Source organism: Leptonotus elevatus, chromosome 4 (assembly GCF_054856555.1).
Source record: "Leptonotus elevatus isolate MCC_2025b chromosome 4, RoL_Lele_1.0, whole genome shotgun sequence".
NCBI classification, from domain to species: domain Eukaryota; kingdom Metazoa; phylum Chordata; class Actinopteri; order Syngnathiformes; family Syngnathidae; genus Leptonotus; species Leptonotus elevatus.
The window spans coordinates 25,464,882-25,487,098 of NC_141242.1; the positions used below are offsets into that span (position 1 = coordinate 25,464,882).

The 22,217-nt window shown below is 39.0% G+C and overlaps 1 protein-coding gene across 2 annotated transcripts in view; it reads right to left on the reverse strand.

Moving 5' to 3' along the window:
• Window positions 1-22,217, reverse strand: part of cdh13 (cadherin 13, H-cadherin (heart)) — a 361,145-nt gene that overhangs the window by 142,396 nt on the left and 196,532 nt on the right. For both annotated transcript variants that reach the window (XM_086074542.1, XM_086074543.1), the window contains one exon: window positions 20,467-20,611. In XM_086074542.1, coding sequence (XP_085930668.1) covers window positions 20,467-20,611 — 145 coding nt within the window. The remainder of the gene's footprint in view (window positions 1-20,466; window positions 20,612-22,217) is intronic.

Consider the following 22,217-nt stretch of genomic DNA (forward strand, 5'->3'; position numbering starts at 1 on the left):
TGCCATTGATTGATCGGGCAAATTATGACATTACATACAATGATGCATAAAATGCCAATTATCGTCCGATCATGATCAAGCCGATCAGATCGACATAAAGTCTACTAACTACTTGAACTGTTGGATGGTGATGCACATTTAAGATTGCGCCTGTCTGGTCAAATTAAGATAACAATATACAATTCCATAAGTAACTTATATGTCTTGTTGTATTACATGTGCCGATATCACAATATTTATATATTTTTTCGATATATTGTGCAATCCTATATATTGCAAATGTTGCATTGAGTCAGAATTTAAGTCCTTAGAGTAAATAGAGTCAATTTTGTGTTTTCTCATGTGTGTAGTGTATCCTTGAATGTGTCATCTTCATCATTCCATTAAGTTCCTACACAGGACTTTACAGGCAAAAAGTAACAGATTGCTAATGCCCGACTGCCATGTGTTTGTCCTTGACTTGGAGGGACTTATGATGATGACCATTCTCAGCACTCGCTGAGCTTGCCTTTATACAAGATTGTGAAAGATAGCATTCTTAAAGTGAGCAGACAAAGACAGAACAAATAGTGCAAAAGGCCTTGGCCACAGAGACTTACAGTAAGTGTTAAATATAGCCTACTATTCAATATGAACTGTTGAGATTTTGATTTAAAAAGACAGGAGCTATGGAACTTTGACATGTGATCATAATGAGCACACCTCAGGAATGTGATTTCTACTTTGATTGATTGATTTAGGCCTTGTTCAGACTGGCAGCCCAAATCCGATTTTTAGCCCATCCAGATTGAATGTGGATGGCTCTTTTGTAGTCTGAACATTTACAAAGCACATGAAATCCGATTTTTGCGGGACAGATTGAAACCACACGCGGGAGGTAATTTCATATCCGATTTGGACAGGATGCGTCTCAGTCTGATCCGCTCGAAACACTCAGAACGGATTTGACTGTCCTGACGTCACTCTACGCGTGCAAAAACCAATGCGCCCGCGCTATCAATATCCAATCGGTTCGCTGCCCGGCTGTTTCCTCGCATGCTCGGCAGTCAGTCGCCTTGGCGTCTCCACTGCCCCGTCAGCTCCTGTCATGCTCAACCGGAAATACAGTGACAGTTTACGTTACTTGCACTGAAGCCGGTCGCGCTACCCCGTCAGATCTTCACATGCGCAACCGGAAATAGCGATATAGTGCCCGGTCATAGCCATAGATATATGGTCGTTACAAAAATAATAAAGAAAGAAAAAATAAAACAAAACCGCTTAAAGCACTTGCGAGGAACGGGAAGTACAAAGCGGTAAACAGCGTCACAATGACGACAACACTACACGCGCTGAGCGCCGCCTCCGTTCGAAGTCGTTTGCTACAGCAACCTGTCATATGGGTCAATAATGTGGCTCAGTCTGAACAGGGCCAGATCGGATTTGGACACTTGCTAAAAAAAAAGTCTGGACAGTCAGCCCTAAAAATCGGATTTGAGGAGGAATCCGATTTGCTTGCAGTCTGAATGCAGCCTTATTGTCCTGGTGCATCACAGAAGAACAATGCAATAATAATAATAAAAAGTATAGATTTGTGTTGGGAACTACAAACAACTGAATCAATTTTAATTTAAAACAAATTATTGAGAATGGTGTGCTAAACAAAATTACACCCAATCAATGGATAAAGAAAGCTGTAGGGAAGAAAGCCAGTTTCAATGTACCCTCACAAGTTTCCTACCGTTTAGGCCGTTCGTCCACACGATGATGTATGCGCCAATTCACACGTGACTGTACGTAAACTCTCAGTCTGTCAACAACAATGGTGAATAGTCGTGTCGTAGTCGTTTTGCCCAGCCTTCTTAGCTTGCTTATGCTTTTGCAGCAAAATATTTTTTACTTTATTCCCACGTTCAACAAGCTGTGTTGTACTTGAATCACCCGCCATTGTCACTTCTCCTGTGTTTGCCTTTTTCATGTTGTTTTGATACACGCAAAGCCATGTTTGTTCTGTAGATTGCAATAAAGTTAGAACAAAAAGTGTTCGCCTTCTTCGCTGATTTTTCTTCTATGCTTTCCGTTAACTCTCTGTGGCTGTGCTACAGCGACACTCCAGACTTGGCATATACATTACAAACGTTAAACGTCCTCAGCGTCTTCTTTTGGACACACGCAAATCTTGAAATGCTTCTGTGTACGAGATTTGTTTTGAGGAATGAAGCTTTGCTTCCGTCTGGACGGGGCCTAAGGCCCACCTGTGTAATAATCATGCTGTCTAATCAGCATCTTGATATGCCACACCTGTGATGTGGGATGGATTATCTCGACAAAGGAGAAATGATCACCAACACAGATTTAGGCAGATTTGTCAAAAATATTTTATGGAAATGGCTTTTCTTGTGTACGTATAATAAGTTTTAGATCTTTCAGTTTGACAAAAAATGGGAGTAAAAACAACAGAGTTGTGTTTATATTTTTGTTTAGTGGAAATTGTACTCCAATAATGATTGAAATACAATGCATTGCTAAATGGAATGCTTTTTATATAGCGCTTTATCTACACCATATGGTGCCCAAAGCACTTTACAAGGCCTCACATTCACCCATACTCACATTGATTCACACACCAGTGGTCGGCTGCTGCCATGCAGAGCGCTGCCAGGTCGACTGGGAGAAAACTGGGGTTCAGTGTCTTGCTCAAGGACAATTTGACATGGTCACAAGGTGTAAGGATCAAACCCTCAACCTCATGGATGGGAAACAACCACTCTACCACTCAGCCATGCCGTCCCCGTATTGCATGTTAAATAAAAAAATGCACCTATATAAATATATTAAAATAAATACATTTGTTGAAAATAACATGCAAAATTACGCATAAATAGCTATAAAATCATCTAATACAAAATGGTGACTTTTTTTTTCTGCATGTGTTTTGATTTACAGCTGTTGGACATGTTGAAGAAGTTTCCAATGGGACAAGTGTGAGCTCGACATTAGGCCATTATAATAATAATAATAATTAATATTATTATTATTATTTTTAACTATTTTTTTATTAATTTGTTTTCCTTTCATTAATACAGAGGTACCAACATTATGCTGTGTATAATAATTTTCTGCGGAAGTTATTTGTGAATAGAGGAGCTTAGAAAACTATGTCCAGCTCCTTTTCATTTAATTTTGAATACTGTACACCATTTGATGTATACTGTATAGACAGTGAACCTTCGCCATTCGTGTGGGTTAAGGACTACGCCCCGATGCAAATTTTTGTGAGTAATTGCATGACTCTCCCTCTTGTATGTGAATAGTTTAAACCTTGAACTAAGTATCAGCCCAAGAGACGGTGATGTAATTTCAAACTCATCTTAAAACATTTTCTATTAAAAAACAAACAAACAGAAGTGTGAGGACACTTCCGTTTTTAACCACTTCACAACCTGTAAAAATACTAATTTAAACTTTTCTTTTAGCCAATTTAGTGCTTAATAAACTAATCTTTATATATATATATATATAATATATAAATAATTTGCTTTGTTTTGTTGTATTTTTATGTGACTTTATGTGAATGTACATGACTGTGTTTTGAATTATGTTTGAGTCTTTTGCTGGTGGCGTTCTTACAAAACGTTACACATACAATCATAACGACCATTCTTACATACGCTTTGTTGTTTGAAGCGGTTATAGATGAAAGAGAGATTCAGTCTCCTTTCACCAGTGGATCAGAGACGTCATGATCACAGCAAGACGTCACACACGTCAGCTCCAAGCTAAGGTTGAAAGTAAAGAAGCAGTTGTAGCGTCCGTTGCCAAGTAACATTCATAAATACATAAAGAATAGTTAAATTCTCCATTCCATTTGGATCCTCTTCACATCTAAGCGCCAACTTATTCCTCTCCACATATCACTTACACCTCTGCGTTTCATGTTGACTCTTCTCTCTCCTCATTTTCAGCTCCACCAGTCATCCATCCAGCCGTATCAACTTAGACTGTCCAACAGGACTGACATCTCCGCTGAACAAAGCGGGGCTGTAGCAGTGAAACCAGTCCACAACAGGTCCACACAAAGTACAGCAAACACCAAATGACAAAAAAAGAAGAAGACAAAAACAACAAAAAACAGCAGAACTCTTGAATTCAGGGTGCCATCTTGAAAAAACATTTTACATTTATTTGACATATTACATTTTCGATTCGGGGATACATACTGTAGTTAGCCTACTCTTTTTTTTTTTTTAAACAAATATCACAAACTATCCTTAGTTGGCTGCGATTGGCTGGCAACCAGTTCAGAGTGTACCCTGCCTACTGCCCAGAGCCAGCTGGCATGGGCTCCAGCAACCCTGCGACCCTTGTGAGGAATAAGCATATCAGAAAATGAATGGGTGGGCAGTGACTGTACTTTGTGTTGACCAGCTGGTCAATTTCAGTTGATGAGCTGTTAGTTTCCAATCCAGACCTTTCTCTGACTTTCATCTTTAGAAGTTTACCACAGTGCTTTCTCTGTTGACAACCCAACAAGGACTCATGGACCATTACTATAATATTCTGTCACGCTCCTGTTATCAATAGGGCTGCCACTTTTCAAATATGAAAATAAGGGACTCCTATCACGACATCCCTGTCACTCTGTGAAATGGATTTACTATCACAGTGTGGCATTTTTATTTGCGTCAATGTTTTTATCATCATTACAAAACCTACAAAACACTTTGTGTCTTTCTCTCCTTTTGGCAAATTTTGAAAATAAGGCAAAGACCTTCAGCACAGTATTTGCCACCGCTACACTGGGATGGTCAAGAGCCTACCACAGTGTGTTGTGTGTTTCCTTGGACGAGCTACAATCCCAGCAGTGATCTCATCCACATTCTTAATGAAATCAAACATTTTATTTGTGCCGTTGCATTTGAGATGGAAGTTTTGAACTGCAAGGGGAAATACCTTCCTCTTGCCTTTATTTGATGCATCTGTCTTAAATGGTCACACATATACAAAATGTAAATTTACTAATACTCTTGTATATTAAATGGATGACCATTCATTATTTTTTTTAAAGTCATCCTAAACAACCAAATGACGTATTATTGTGGCAAAAGCACAACCAGAAACTGAAACAATCGTCGCATAACGTGTCATACGGCACCAGCCTCAGGAGATGATTGAGTCAAGAAACTACTGTGTTCTATATGTGTCTGCAGTGTTACGTTCCGGATCCGTGCTATCTGAAGTCATACAGGCAGCCCACCTTGAGCCACTGAAAACACTCAGTGACACACTTTATAATTGGCTTCATACCCATCTCAACTAATGCAGTCTAACCAAGGACAAACCTCATTCCTGTCTGTGTTTCTGCAAATGTTTTCTCTTTTGCAGCGCAGGTGCGTCTCCACTCCAGGAAACCGCGGGGAGAGTGGCTCCTGTGTATCCCGCCACATTTTTGCTTGCCTGAATGTTTCCTGTACTGTATTTTGCTCTTTTTTTCAGATTTAGTGAATGAAAGACATTTTATATGGATATAAATGAAAACACGAAACAAATCACGTCCCGTAGTGGTTCAATAGAGGACACCACATTTAATGACCAAATAAGGAATGATTTCATATTTTACGGGACAACCCTAGTTGGCAACCCTTGTTATCAAGCCTGTCGGCTATCAGCTGGTGGCCAAAGGTAGCTAACTCTTTCACTAACATGACGCGACTAAAGGAGGATGGTGTTTTGGCATCATCTTGTAAAGTTACAGAAGCCACACATAGGTGAGGTTTTTAGGGTTTGAAAACTGAGAATCCAGAAAAAAAAAGAATGATTTTTAAAAAATGTTTTAATTTTTTCCAGAGCTGTATATTTTATTTATTTCATTATTTTATACATTGTTTGTACATTATAGAAAACCCCTATGGTGCTGTATATTTTATTTTATTTTTTATAATTGTTTTGTACATTATAGAAAACCCCTCATAGTATTATGTAGATTGTCTACAACACAACAAATTATAACAATAATAAAGACAACATTACTCAAGTGAGTTGCACCCATTTATCTGGGGTCCTAGCAGGGAGTTGCAAAAAAATATTTAGTGTTAAGATATATTTTTTTCTCAGACTGGGATGGTATTACAACAGACTGGCCAGAAGCCATAAAACATGACTTGGTTTGAGAACGAGGCTTGTTTCTGTCAGACAACCGAAGCTAAAGAGGAAATACTGTTGGCAAAGTGATGAACCAGACTGAGGAAGAGTCCACATATAAGCCAAGTAAACAACACGCTGCTGTGGAGGTTTTATACTGCAAACGAGAACGGGTGTCTGCCTCAGGTTTAATGCCAGAAATATGGCAGGATTACAGGAATGAACAGGCGGGCTGAAGAGGATCTGGCCGACAGTGATGGGTGACGGATGCTGCACAGTTACAGAGCCCGCCAAGATTGGCTGTATTTGTTGCAACAAATAGGATTGGTCACATTTTAAACTGTAATCCATGAGTGTAACTAGGATAGAGAGGTCATTGTGTGACTGGACACTAATCTCTGATGGTCACACAGACATGTGGTTTCTGAAAGTGTTATCAATATTGACAGAGAATGAGAATAAGATTCAAACTGTGATATATAGTTTTACTCGGATGTTGCTGCGTTTGTGCTTGTTTTATGCACGTATGTATACTATATTTTTTCTTCCTAAAGAAAAACAACAGTAGGTTAGCATATTAATTTGTGTTAAGAAGCATGCTTTTAAACGGCTACAGTAGGTTCTCAAAAATAAAGCTCTCGTGAAAAATTTATAAATGTACTGGTTAATAATATCACTTTGAGTAACTCATAGATGTGCCGTTATCACAGTCTTCGGTGAATAATTTCACTAAAACAAATTACCTATGAATCTCAAAAGTGTGACAGCATTTATGAAGACAAATGGAAGATTTTCTGTATCTCGTATCTCCACTAGCTGTTTTTTACCCCCAGGAGACACACACAGAGCAGTACTTGATCAATGCATTAAAATAAATAATTCATTAAATAAGGCTTGTCTAAAAAGGGTTTTTATCTGAATTCTATTTTTGAATTAAGTTATTCAATTTTATATCACTATGATACTACTATACAATGATCACATTCGAATACAATGAAACCATGACAAAATAATATATTTCATTCCGTAATATCATATATGCATCACATCTTATTTCAATATAGAAATTCCTTAATACCTGGAAGTTGTTTTCTTTTTCAGCTTTTGTTATGCATATTGACAATGTCCCTTCTCTATTTGCTCCCTGCATGTCCACACAAGGTAGTCTTGCAACACAAAGTCCTCTGCTTAAAGGGTGAGTCATTGAAAACCAATACATTATCCTAATCGTGTGTATACTCTACACCCTATTTTCTTGCTCAGCGCAAGTATAGCGCCAAGTGCAGGCTAACTGTGCACATGGGTGGAGTTTTCTTTTTTGTATTTTCATAGATGGGCACAGTTAGAAATGGGTGCTTGCACTATTGTGGGAGTGAACACACTGACTCGATTCCCAGCCAAGTGAAGCAGCTCATCTCATTCCCTTTATATTCAGTGCAGAGGCGTGTAGTCTACATTCAGGAAGCAGAAATTTGATTTGCTGAAGTCCATGCAGAAGATTGGCGACCGCAAAATAAGGCTACGTTCACACTGCAGGCAAATGCGACGCAGATTGGATTTTTTTGCCCAAATGCGACCTGTATATGACTTTTTTATGTCCGTCTGAACAACTCAATTATGATTTTTTCATATCCGACCTGGGTTACTTTCATATGTGGTCCTAGATTGGATAAGTATCCGAATTTTTGAAATGCGACCGCACTCTGAACGGCCAGGTCACATATATCCGACCTCGTCGTCAACAAAAGTCCAATATGCGCTCCGCGCAGATGAAGGCATTAAACTTGATATTTGCTTGACAGATTCGCGAGGTCCACACGGCTCGGGAGACGTCATGTACGTGAATCGGCAAAGTTCTTTCAAGTAACAGCTGTGACTTTATATTTGACTTTAATTGAATCCCACTTGAAACATGAAGTATAAAGATGACATTTGCGATAGTGATATTAGTAATTTAGCCCCGCAGACGGCTCATTTATTAAGCACGGCAATGATGTGACGTCATCGTCAGTGTTTTAAGTGGGGAAAAAAAAGTGCCGGTACTCCCCTGTAACGAATATTGCCAGTCATCCTAAAAAAAAAAATTCTCCTTTCCTCAAACATTTCACTCTTGGAAATATGCGCATGGTCAACCTGGGGTGGGGGTTGAGAGATAGCAACTCTCCCTCTCTTTTTCACCCTCGCCAGAGACGGCCAAAAGGCCTTCCACACTTTTGAAGTCAACCACCACCCATGTCACCAGGTTGTGAATGTTTGCTTTTCACCCGCCAGAACCATGAGTTTATGGCACCAAAGTATTTTATCGGGGGGCTCCATCCTCTCCTCTGTCGAGTTTGTGGATTAAATCACAGATAACACCAAACCAGATGGCCCTGGTTGAACCCAGGTCAGTCACATTTCAGCGTTCTTGAAAGTTACATGTGACCACAGTGCCTTCAAATGGGGACGATCGGAACTCCCTCACATGGAACACCTATGACCCACAAAACAATCTTACACATTTCACCTAAGAAATTCATCACATATAAGTGAACTTACGCACAACTGAATGTTTTACACCATGTATATTTTGTTTGTGTTTGGAAAAGAATGTCATATGTATTTCAACCTCAAGAGAGTTCTTAGTTACTCCGCAAAGAACGAAATTATCTCATGACGCAGTATTAGTCGATATGTGTAACGATAACATGTTTTGCTTGGAAGAACTTGGCTTGCCAGCCTGACCAAATTTAATTATTAGTTATTAATTCTTTAAATAATTTGGAGTTTAAAAGGTCTTGGAGTTGAGTCGAGTCAAAGAGGAAGGGGTCGGTCCTCCCTTCTTGAACACGCCCCACAACTTTAAAACAGTCGGCGCGAGCTTTGTTCGCTCTCTCGTCTTCCGCCGCTGTTCTTGTTTATTTTCCACCTGCTCCCCTCCGTCTGGCCCCGAACTGACAAAAGGACTTTCTGGTGCCGTGCCACGTTCTCAACCACGTGGCACCTTTGTTCCCAGAACGAGACTTGCCGATCGCACCGCAGCCGCCGTGCACCAAATCCCGGCGCATGCCCTCACTGTCAGACGGACACATCCTGTGTTTTTTCATTTTTCATATTTTTCTTCTTTTTGTGCCCGTCCCACCTCGGCAACACAGTTGCCGACGACCTTTTCCGTGACCCCTGTGTCACCCAGCAACCATAGTTGAACGGACACGCGCAATTCCTGTGCGTCAACCAGCACCTGCTCCCAGTGTCACATCGCAGCGAGAGCTGGTTCAACGGCTGATCTCCCTCAGGACGCAGACACGCAGCGGATCTCGGCCTCAGTAGCGGGTTTTGGCCAGCTGATACGCGGATCTTCTCACGCGCCGAGAAGACAACTCCGGCTGAAGTTTCAACCGCACCTGAGTCGAGCTGTGTCGCCACTCGTACGACTGTGGAACAATTTTTATAATTTTTATTTTTGCGTTGTTTTTTTGGAGCATTGTTTTCTTTCTTCAACTGATCTTCCCTCCGTCCGCTCGATCCAACTCACTCCAGTAAGTTGCACGTCTCATAGCCAATTTGACATATCGCTGGTGCAACTTCCATTTCAAACATCTCACAGATTTGGCAAGTCAAACCTTTCCTTTCTACCTCGTTAAATTGTTTCTTTCTTATTTTTATTAGTTTTACTTTTATCCTTTTTTCCCCCCACCGTATGAAAGTTAGGTAGACAGTATTTTGATTCTGTATGTGTAACCGTAGTGAATAAATGCATGTTTTTTTTTTTTAATCTAGTTCAGTCTCAATCGTGCTTGTGTCCGAGTGGATTAGTAATTATTTTAGTAATACAAAGAACCACAAACTTTGAATGTGGCGACTTCAGATTATGAATAAATAAACGAGAATTTGGATTTTATTCAGTATTTCTCCAAACTGAAAGTAAACAGAACGTCGTGCCCCTATAGGCGATTGAGGAAATTACGATTTCCTCAAGCGCTGATCAAATTACTAATTCGTCCAAAATTATCGCTACACCCCTAATTCCACTATATATATATATATATATATATATATATATATATATTAGGGTGCATCAAATATAATAATAATAATAATAATAATAATAATAATAATAATAAAACTATTTATCTTCTTTTTGTTTTTGCTACCCTCCGCCAAGTGCTTGCTCATGAGGGGTTCAGTTGGTTTTTTTTTTCAGTATAGTGTATAATGTATGAGGATTTTGTTGCTTGGCCTGCTCAATGTTCAAAGTGTTTTGAGTTAACTTTGGTTGTGAATTGGCACTATGTATATAAATGCTGTACTGTACATTGACTTGGTGCTTTATATACACAGTACTCTAAGGAAAGCGCATATAGTTCTGATCATTTGAATTAGGCTACTTATCCGGTTTCCATGCCACACATGCTGCATAATTTAATACAATTGGTTAGTGAATGAGGCATCACAGCAATGTGAAGCCAAAACAAATCTCTTATCCCTCATACATGACACTATAGACAGAAGGCAGGTGCTTAGGTTCCCATCTGTGAACCTTGTCATCAGTGTCTGACAATTCAAAATCAATACTCAATCAGCTGTTGATGAATTCTCAGTGGAGAACCCCAGGAATGCAGAACTTGACAACTAGTGGAAAACTAAAAATGGCATAAAAACTGTGGGAGACCATAACAGAAAAGTTAAAAAGTTAGATGAGAGACTACTCTGCAGTGCTACTTCACTCAGACGCAGCAGGACACTGAAATAATTTGGAATAAAATAGAAGTTGGAGAGGAGGGAGAGTGACAGACAGGCTAGAGATGAAGGAGACCGTTTCTTTCAATCATATTCCCATCAGCACCTCTTGCACAGATCAGTTTCGTAATGGCTGAATGGAGTGTCTTGGGGGGAAACAGGCATGTTTCTTAGACAATTCCAACTTACTTAAAATTCTGTGAGAATACAAATTTGTTTTTTAAATATTTTAAACTGATCATAAACAGGACCTTTTTTTTTTTTTTATTAAACTTGACATTTCTATAAAAATATAACATTTGACTTAACTTGATTCCAGTGGTTATCTGTCTTGTGAATAAACCTGTAAATACACTGATCCCTTAGGCATGTTATGGTTTTTTCAATAATGAAACAAGAGCATTACTGTACAAATTGTCCTCTGGATTTGTTGTGTTAAAAGCTCATTAAAAATAATCTGCAGGATTATATGTTTCGGCGTATCATTTTTACCAAAAAAAAAAAAGTTATACAATTAATGAAAAAAATACCAACATTTCACGTTTACTCACATATTCTAAATGTTTCACTAATTCAATGTCCACAAAAAATCACCGCTCATTCTCAATAGCATACTCGACATAACATTCTCACGCAATAACCATTTCAAATTACATTCTCACGCAATTACCATTTCAAATTGTACTTGTTCACCTTGGGTACAGTTTTCCACATAACATTTTGAACCATAATTTCTAACTATCATTCTACATTTTTCACATGAAAATTGTTCCATTCATTCCCAAGGACACATTCGGAATAACAGTTACACATAATTCTCATTGCAAATTTTCAACAATCCAAAAATTCACACATGCCCAAAATGTCTTTTTTTTTTGCTATCATTCAAAAAATTTCACACACAAATTCTCGATTTATTCAAATTTACACATTCATCAAATTAGATTCACAGCGTTCCAATTTGTTTTCGTTCAATTCACCTTGGGGACAATTTTCAACATCCTAAAAATTATCATATCCCACAAAACATTTCTTATTCATTCTCAATGCCACAAAGGACAAAAATGCCCAATACTAAGTTCTTTCTTGTTTTTTCCCCTACTAATTTCCAAACTTCCAACTTAAAACTGTTTGTTTAGCTTTTAAAATTTCAAAATAAAGACCAGCATTTTTGTTGTTGTTATTACCTTTAAAGTCCCTGTATTTGACCAATTCAATTTTAAACTGTTCAGCTCATCAAAACCACATTATTTTTTTGAAATTTGACAATAAAAGCTAAATATTAAGATTTGCTCTTTATTTATTTATTTAGATAGTTAGTTAGTTATTTTTACTCAAATTTCCACACTATTTGACTGAACAGTTCCACAACCCTAAAGCCTGGTTTACACGTCAAGATTAAAAAATTGTAGGCAGACCTTCAAACGCTGAGAGACTCCACACCACAGTGTGTGGTATGCAGCCATATGGTACAATCAACATATCACACAAACCAATGTCATAAAAAATCTAAATAATTACATAATTATCAACACCTTTCACTGAAGGAGCACAACATTGGACCAGATTTTCACCACTATAAACGCAGTCAGCCTCACACAGAACAACACACACAATGATGTATGTCATAATGTCACTTCCTTGCAATTCCATAGCACTGAATGACAAATCACCACATGTATGATTAAACACATGCACATTAGCTGTTTCAACACATGGTTGCTTTATTGTAGACAAACCCATCAGGTTTGAGCGCTACAAAAATGCAGCAGATACGTTCATCTGCTTTCAACCAAATTGGAAGAAATAAGAGGAAGAAAAGTGAGTGTGAGAGGGAGAATAAGTGGAAGATGAACAGGAGGTTCGAGAAAATCCTGAAATAGGAGGAGAACGTTCTCAAAGAAGAAGAGGACCAAATTTGTCACACAAAAATCGTGCAACACTATGTGGCAATGTAATCAACAATAGATTGATGTTGAGGGAAGCCTGAAAACAAGACAATGGGTTAAAAAAATAATCCAACAACGATATTGCCTATGATGTTAATGAAATTTGCTGGTCAGATCCAACTAGGCTGGGGATAGGGTAACCCCGGTCTTAGAGAGCCGCAGTCTTGCGTGATTTAGATGTCTCCCTGATCAAACACAGGTGATTCAAATGATCAACTCATCAGCCAGCTCTGGAGAAGCCTGATAATGATCCTCACCTATGTTGGAGGAGGGAGACATCTAAAACACACAGGACTGCGGCTCTTTGGGACCAGTGTTGCCTACCCCTGAACTCGGCGATTTATTTATTTATTTGTTTATTTTATGTATTTATTTATTTTTTACAGTAAATTTAACCTGTACTGGGAGTACATTATTTTTATTTGTCTATTTTCTGGGCTTACAGTGTTGGGACACATTTTGTTGTGATTGCCTATCTTGACGGATTTTTGTTATATGAAGACAAATTAATCCTATTTTCAATAGTGTGTAGCATTAATCTTGTGTTTGACTAATTTACCATATTGTGTATTTGTAATTTATTTGTGCACTTCGCTTACAAAAACTGCAAAAAATTGATTAATTAAAACATAGCAGTGTGTAACTGGTTCAAACAGAGTTAAACCTTATGGCCCGTGTGTATGTCATATGGTAACATAAGATGGTTTTAATACATGTGTAACGAATATTGCCCGTCACCCTAAATTTTTCCATTTTATTTGCCTTTTTAAACATTTCCCCCTGGGGAATGTAAGTGCGTGTCTTAACTCTGTGTTTTCAGTTCAAAAGGACTCATTGAGTTTCCCTCCAGCAGGGACTGGATTTCGTTTTACAACCCCCAGGAAACGCATACCACAGCTCCTACAGACCTGAAAGCCTGTTTAGCAAGCAAACTAGCGATAAGACTACTTATCAGTCCCCAGACCATCTTTTATGGTCTGGTCTATCCACAGGAATTAGCCATGTGTTATTGGACACAATGCCCCTTTGGAAGTTATATGGTACAACAGTGCCCTCCAGCGGTCCCTATCGGTTATCCTCAAGAATCCTGCCGCTTCTAATTAATCTGAAGTCTACATAATTTGGGACATAAACGGACTCTATGTGCTTGACTGACATCAAGTGACTTCTGTGTTTAGCTTTGTACACAGCCTGTATGTTTATCTCAAACGAATGATGTGTGTAACTTCTGTAGCCACCTAAGTTGAGCTAATTAGTAAGCTTAGCGGAGTCAATAACTTTATGATTGCGGTAATGTTTGAAATATGTTCAGAATGATAAATGAAGCCTCTGGCTTGTCAATTCCGATCAAAAATGGTCAAATACTATCCCAAAAGCTTGGACTCAGTCGACCAAGTCTGCTTCATGTGCACGGAAGAGGCGGGACCAAACTGCCGGCCCCCTGGGACACAGTTTAAAAAGCCAGCGCACGAAGGAACTTCTCTCTCTTCCCCTCTCCTTCGCCCTATGAACTGCTCCTGACCATCACGAGAGACGTGGTAGCCGAACACAAGAATAAGGGTGCGTGTTGTCATGCGATTTACCAATACTACCTTCATAGTCGACTGGTCGATCGCGATCGACGCATTGAGCCCCCCTGGTCTATATTGACAAATTTAGGTTTTATGAAGAGAAATAAATCCTATTTTCAATTGTGTGTAGCATTGTGTTTGATTCGTTTACCATGTTGTATATTTGCACTTTCTTTGTGTACTTTGCTTATGTTATGTTGCTGGGCTCTCAGTGTGTTTTTTCCTATGTCTCGCAGTGCCTGGTTAACGAGGGGAGCGTGTCCCCTTGCGCTGTTTCGCATCAGCCATTAGGACTATAAGAGGACTGGGATTGATACTTAGCGTGCTCACAGCCACAGCCTAGTGTTTCTCTGTTTCTCGTCTTCGCTACTTGTGACTCTAAGGCCCCGTCCAGACGGAAGCAAAGCCAGCTTCGTTCCTCAAACAAATCTCGTACACACAGAAGCATTTCAAGACTTGCGTGTGTCCAAAAGAAGACACTGAGAATGTTTAACGGCTGTAATGTACATGCCAAGTCTGGAGTGGCGCTGTAGCACATCCACAGAGAGTTAACGGAAAGCAGAGAAGGAGAATCAGCGAAAAAGACGGACACTTTTTTTTTTTTTTTACTTTATTGCAATCTACAGAACAAACATGGCTTTGCATGTATCAAAACAACATGAAAAAGACGATCTACCCTCTGGTCATACCGGAGACCTAAAAGCTTAAAGCAACTGCTAAAAGTTTTTTAAGTTAAGCATAGCAGTGTGTAACTGGTTCAAACAGAGTTAAACCTCATGCCGCGTGTGTATGTCATATGATAACATACAATGGTTTATATACATTTGTTTAGAGTTTTGACAAAAATGCTTCATTTTACATGGGATGTGAAATGTTCTACATTTCGTGCTTAAGCAATCGTAAAAAACTGTAACATACTACAGCTGGCATACAACATCCATCCATTTTCTGAACTGCTTATCCTCACTATGGTCATGGGTGTGCTTGAGACTATCCCAGTTGTCATTTGGGTGAAGAACAGGGTACACCCTGAACTAGTCGCCAGCCAATTGCAGGTCATACAGTAACAACCAGCATATTTTGACGAAAAGACTAATAGACAACACGGGACTGCTGTGATTTTTTTTAAAGGGAAAATGCATTTTTGGAGTGATTGTTAGATGGTTATGAAAGCACTAATGGATGCCTTTTCAAGTCAAAGTGAAAGAGGGGAAATGAAGTGATGTGTTGAGATTGGTTTGTCTGATGGGACTTTTGAGGCTTTGAGAGTTGGGCTCAGCGTGCTGAGCAGGCCCCTGCTGAATCAAAGCTAGGGACAGATAATCAAGGCCAAGTTGATATGAGACTTTGTGCAGGGGCAAAGGAGAATAGAAACCTTTTAAAAGATTAGCAGTGCTCAAGCAGTGGAACAGCCACCAGGGACCAAGTGTTGAGCTATTGTTACACCTTCAATTTTCAATCCATACTATACTATATGGAACTCCCCATTCAGATCTTGGGCAACTATCAGGCTCTGATTTAAGAAAACGTTCTCATCTGCATAATATTCATACACAGCAAGGAGAAAGAGTGAGAAACTCTGAGGAGATGGAGAAGTGAATGTTGAATCTATTTAGCTTTGGAATGATGGAAGCAACCACACAGAGCCAAAAATGGACCAAAATGATGTAATCCAAAATTCAGACATGTATTCAAAGAAAGCATTTTCTTCTTTGCATACATTCACTTCAAATGTGTATGGAAAATAAAGCCCATTTCTCCGCTTAGTGTTGTAATGCTTATCCCCCCCAATAGTAATTTAAAAGAAGATAGCTCGGTTAAGATGGCTTGGTAAAATCAATGATGCCTTACTGGTGAAAAGAGAACAGACACATACAAATGAGTAAATACTCCAAGACTGTCTTATTGAAACGTAACTTGGGTTACCATACCGGTTGTTTAGCACGCATGCATTTTAACACTGCACTTTCACTTCCTCACCATTCAACATTACAATATTTAAATAGAAATGTGTCATGCATATATCAATGAATAATTTTCCTTTAATACATTTCATCTTATTTTCTGAAAATGTCAGGCTCCGAGTAATTAGATGGAAGTATCAATTATCCATGTGTGTCATCACTGAAGCAAATGTGACCATTGATGGAAAGGGAGCTGAGAAAAATAAAGAGAACAAAAACATACTCATTTATCGTAACAACAATGCCCGAGAGATAATTGGGCAGCAGTCTCAGTAGCTTTTTTGGCCCTGAAATTGCTTGGCTTTCTCGCTCTGACAAGCTGCTGATAGACCCAGTGGGATGGAGGGTCACCTGTACAGTGTTTGGGAGACTGTTCTCTAGTTAACAGAGGGAGCCAGTCAAAAGAGAAGTACAGAGGCAGAAACCATAATGTGACAATCAGGAACCATCATGCAACAAATTGCCTGCCAGTTTGGTATAATGTTTCGGTTGAAACATTTTCCATCTCCAGCAATTTCTCTCAAGCTCGAGCACTGTTGCCACCCTAACAAACTCTCAACTTGCCTAAACTTTTGAGTAGTTTTCGACAAAGGTCTCTCACTAGCAGTATTGATGCTTTTTCTGGGGGCATTGTTATCAGTTCAATCCCAACCAGGCAATCCACTTCCACACAAACCTTGTATAATGCTACTGCATATAGACCAACCGTGTTGAATGTGACTTCAGGGGATGCACAGAAGCTTGAGAAATATAAAGACAACTTGGAACTTTGATCATCTTCAGCTATGTTAAAGGAAAAATAGAAATTCCACAGTTATTTAAAATGTTGGTGCCAGGTCCACTGTGATACTTAAAAAAAAGAAGTAAAAATAGGTCTGAGTTTAAATTTCCTAAAGGCTTCTCATTTACACAATAAAAGTCTGGAACCCCAGAATGAGGTCAGTCAAAGGAAAAAAGAGTCAGTCCTGTTTTTCATGTGAACAGAAGGGAAAACGCAATTGGGGAAACAAAAAGGAATATATGGAGGAAAACTAAGAGTGGAGGAATAAACATGGAGCGGAACAATTTGGCTGCCTGTCTTATCGGTCCTCACAGAAATGTCAGTGCACTGTGAAATTCTCTCCTCCAGCTTCCCGCTGCTGCCATATACATGGACAGCAGGTTGCAGTACCACACAAATGCAAACCGTGGAAGAGCACTACACTCACAGACATTCACTCAACGGCTGAACATACAGTACATGCAAAATGGTTGCCAACCAATTGCAGTTTTTTTTTCCTCACTAAAAAACACCAGACAGGCAGAGTACTGGCTGTAATATACTTTATTTTCAGAAAATCAGCACAGAGTTCAAGAAATAATACTGCAGGGTCAATCAACTGATTTGGGTTAATTTTGTCATCGGCAGTATGCGGTGCACACATGACAGCTGACATATGTCTGCCACTAAGAAACATAGATTTGAGGAATTAATTACTGGTGGCTGTAGTTGCAAACAGTGATTACCAATAAAGATACCAGTTACAAATCACACTCTTTCCTTAGCAGAACTATGATAAAAGCCCTGAACAAGTTTGTCACAAAGCCTTTTTAGGTTGTTGATAGGTTCTAATCCTCATAGCACAAATTTAACCAAACTGCACAGCAAAATCGCCAGTGTTAGATGAACACTGAGAATGTTAAATCTAACACGAGAAAAGTGTTGTATGTGTCCACACCAATGAGTGTAAATCTGACACATGTTACATTTTTCACACTTAACCAGTGTTCCACCAACACTTTATATAGTATTTAGAATTGACACCGGTAAACACTGAGTAGTATTGAAAGTAACATTTAATTTCTGCCAAACTGCACTTAAATCTGGTGTTTAAACACTTATGAGTGTATTGCACTCGTGTCAGTGTTAAAAATTTAACTCAAAATACACTTTACTCTGGTAAATGGTATTTCGCTTATTTAGTGTTTTTTCCCCTTACAAGGCCCTCAAAGCGTTTTACATTTTGACTACTAATGATACGGCATCAGGAGCAACTGGAGGTTCAGTATCTTGCTCAAGGATACTTTGACAGTCAACACTACCCTGGGATCGTCCCCACGTTTCAAGGTTGGGAGATGACCACTCTACCACTGAGGCACGACACCCCAATAACAGCAAGTGGATGTATCGCTAATGAAATGTCAGCAGCATGCTGGAACATTGGAAAGTTTCTCCACCACCAGAGATGAGGGTGTGTTCAATCTAACACTCAAGGTAGTGCTATTCAGGTTACACCCAACATCTACCCCAACACTCAAGAAAATGTACTTTTACAGTGTAACTTTTATCATAACAGTGTTAAAATAACGCTTACTGCATATTTGATCGAACAATGGAAATGTAACACTGACCGGTTTGCTGTGTGTGTTCATGCAGTTATTGAAGATGGGATAATTTCAGAATACCAATTTGTATACCACACCTACACATTTCTAAATTATTTTATATTGACAGGCGGAAATTCACAGACTAGACAGATGCCTTAATTGGCTTGTGTTTTATAACTGCAAAGTCAAGACATGATGTATGCATGAAGGTTGCTGTAAAACCTTTCTGAAATAGACTAAGGTACTCTCAGACTACATTTATTTATAATCTCAATTACAAGAGGGCATGGCTGTCACCAAAAAAAAGTAAAATTAAAAAAGGATATAGCAGTGACAACACCTCAGAGTCATAAATGACACTGCACTGACAGAATGACAAAGGTATCTAAGAGATGTGGAAGATTTACAGTATGAGGCCGAAGGGGAATATTTACAAAAGCGTTGCTTGTATGGTGATGGAAATTAAGGGCAGAGAGGACTTAATTTTGACAGTCAGTCAAACCATTGAGGTTTGGGAGAGTGCGAGAGTGATAGAGAGCGAAAGAGAGCGAGAGTGAGAGTGAGAGAGAGGATGAGAGGGAAGAGAGAGAGAGAGAGAGAGAGAGAGAGAGAGAGAGAGAGAGAGAGAGAGAGAGAGAGAGAGAGAGAGAGAGAGAGAGAGAGAGAGAGAGAGAAGGATAGGGAGAGAAGGATAGGGAGAGAGAGAGAGCAAGAGAAAGAGGAGGAGAGGGAGAGAGAGAGAGAGCTATCACGGGCGTCATGTACAAAGACTTGCATGGCTTTAATACTGAAACATGGTGTATGGCCAAATCCAGAACATTTTGCACGCAAAAAAGATCCAGATATATAAACCTGTGCATACGCATGAATCTAAGCCCTTTCATTTTGTACATCTCCCATTAATGTTGAAATGTTGGCGTACCAGACCCCTCCCTCTCCACTACCCATAAATATGCAAATTACAGTAAACAGGGTTTGCCGGTGGGAATAATCACTCTGCATGATCAGATAATCACATTATCAAGCCATGAGTCATCAATGAAAAAAAGGTGAACTACACAAAATATGAGCTGGAGACGCAGGTATAGAAATCTGAGGCCCGAAAAACAGTTGTTTTTGGCACGTTGTCCTCTGGAGTCAACAGCTGTGACGGAAATCTTGTGGCATATGTCAGACACCGGCGATAGTGGATGAATGCACATGTTAAAGCGCATCAGTTGGTGATCGCAATCACCAACAATTATATAATTGAATACACCCGATATATCATTCATTTTCACACTTAAATACTGCGTATACTGCTGCGCATATACTGTACGCAGGTTGGAAGCCTAAATCTCCTAACTAAATATGGTAACTTGCATCCATATTGAGGCAACTTGAATTCTTAATAATATTTTCCACAGTTTCAAATTTAAAGTGTCCAACTGGGACAAGAGATGCTTTTATAAATTCTACCAATCTACTATCTACTACCAATGCAGTAGTAAGCCCCAAGACTTATAAACAAACTTTGATGGTGTTCCCCTTTAAGACACAATGTAGGCCATGAGACCCATGCATCTTTCAACATGTCTGTCTTGAGAGGCGATTGTATAACTTCTCTAGGTCTCTTGCGATACGTGTTTGTCTCTATGTTTTATTATTCAGCTCCACGAATGGGACTTTACAATGTCCGTGTAGATTCCACTAACCCTTGCTACTAAATCAAGAAGTCATCAGTGGTGAAAATAATTTCATGAGGGTTGTAACTCAGTAAAAGAGCGTGTCACCCACCTGTAGGCGATCCCTCGAGCACTTCTCCAGTGTAGCTCGTCTCTTTGAATATGGGCCGGTTGTCATTCTGATCGATGACAGTGATGACAAGTATCACCGGTCCCTCAACGAGGTTTCCATTTAGGTCTGTGGTAGACACCTCCAGCTATGGGGGAAAAATACACTTTTATCACTTGTTCAATAAAATATCATTAAAAGTCACCTTTCTTCTGATAAACATATCAGATGACTTTTTCCAGCCAACAATCAAAACGATTCCTTGATTTATAGCGCTGCATTGAGCTACTTTATTAATTTTGTACCTGGCACCATTAGGTCAGATAAAGTTGATGATTTGCAATTATGTATGCCAGATCCTGCAGGAGATAAGTCTGCTGCTGATAAACTTATAGTTTGTTAGGCTGCTGTGAGGTCCTGTCTATCAACACAATTCTTGATTCTTTTGCTACTGGACTGTTAGAATTTAGTCACCAGTTTGATCATTTTACTTAATGATTGTTTTTCATTGAAAGGATCGAAACCTTGTTGTAATCTTTAATCAGACTCATTTGATTTGCATGTTAAAAAAAAAAAAGTAACGTGGCATTTTTCCAGCTCAGAAAAATTACAAGGATCAGATCAATGAAGTGAAAGATGGTGAGATTCTAATCCTTGCTTTTGTGGCCTCAAGTCTGGATTATTACAATGTTCTATTTTAGGTTTCCCAAGATATCAAAGTCTGCATTTTATCCAGAATGTGGCAGCTCATGTTTTAAATTGGTTGGTCATCAATGCATATCACCCCTGGATTGGCCTTGCTTCACTCGCAGCTTAAAGCAGATTTTATTGTGCTTTTGAAACCTATAACATTGTAAATGGTCTGGCAACCATAGACCATAGTATGTGACAAAACTAGAGGATATGTATGCTCCTACACGGCCACTGCACTCGGCCGTCTTATTGTTCCTAAAGTGAGAAAGAAATATTCGGTGAACAACCCGTTCTGTGCTGATTTTTGTATGTGGATGAGAGTACAATTAAGTCAGGTCAAGTCAAGTCAATTTTATTTGCATAGTCCTTAATCACAAAAGAGTCCCAAAGGGCTTCACAAGCCCACAATTGACAAAGATTAGTGACATTTCCTGATGTTTTTTAAAACTATTTATTTTTCACTGCTTCCCACTTACAATAACAAAAAAAGTATTAACAATAATACATGAAAAACAACAATAACCGACAATGCAAAAACCCCCTGATCTAAACACCATTACCCAATTAAAGTGCAGTTTATCCAAAGGCATTTGTGCAATTAATTTTTTTAATCAATTCTTCAAAAATGCCTTAAATTGATGATAACCGAAATGTTGCGGTGATGTGCGGTCAAATGAGGCAAAGCTTCAGCTGCTTGTGATGGGTAAAAAAAAAAGTACAAACACAGTAATGGCTACATACTTTTTGCTATTTAAGTTTTATGGTCCGTTTTAAATTGAATTTCTTTTTTAATTTAATAATGTCCATGATGTCATTATTAAAATTGCTAAATTTCTGCATTTCCCGTTCAAATACGTGTGAGATGGGAAGGCCTTAACCTCGAAATCATGAGAAGAGAAGAATAAGCACTGTTGAACAGCACCATATATTGGTAAAATGACAGTAATAAAACAGTGGGGGCTCTAGGGAAATGCTTGTTCTGTCTCTCTTCACGTCTCCAAAATAATGTTTTCAGAAACTTGCGTCCTGATTTTCCATAGTCATGCGAATGTATTTAATTT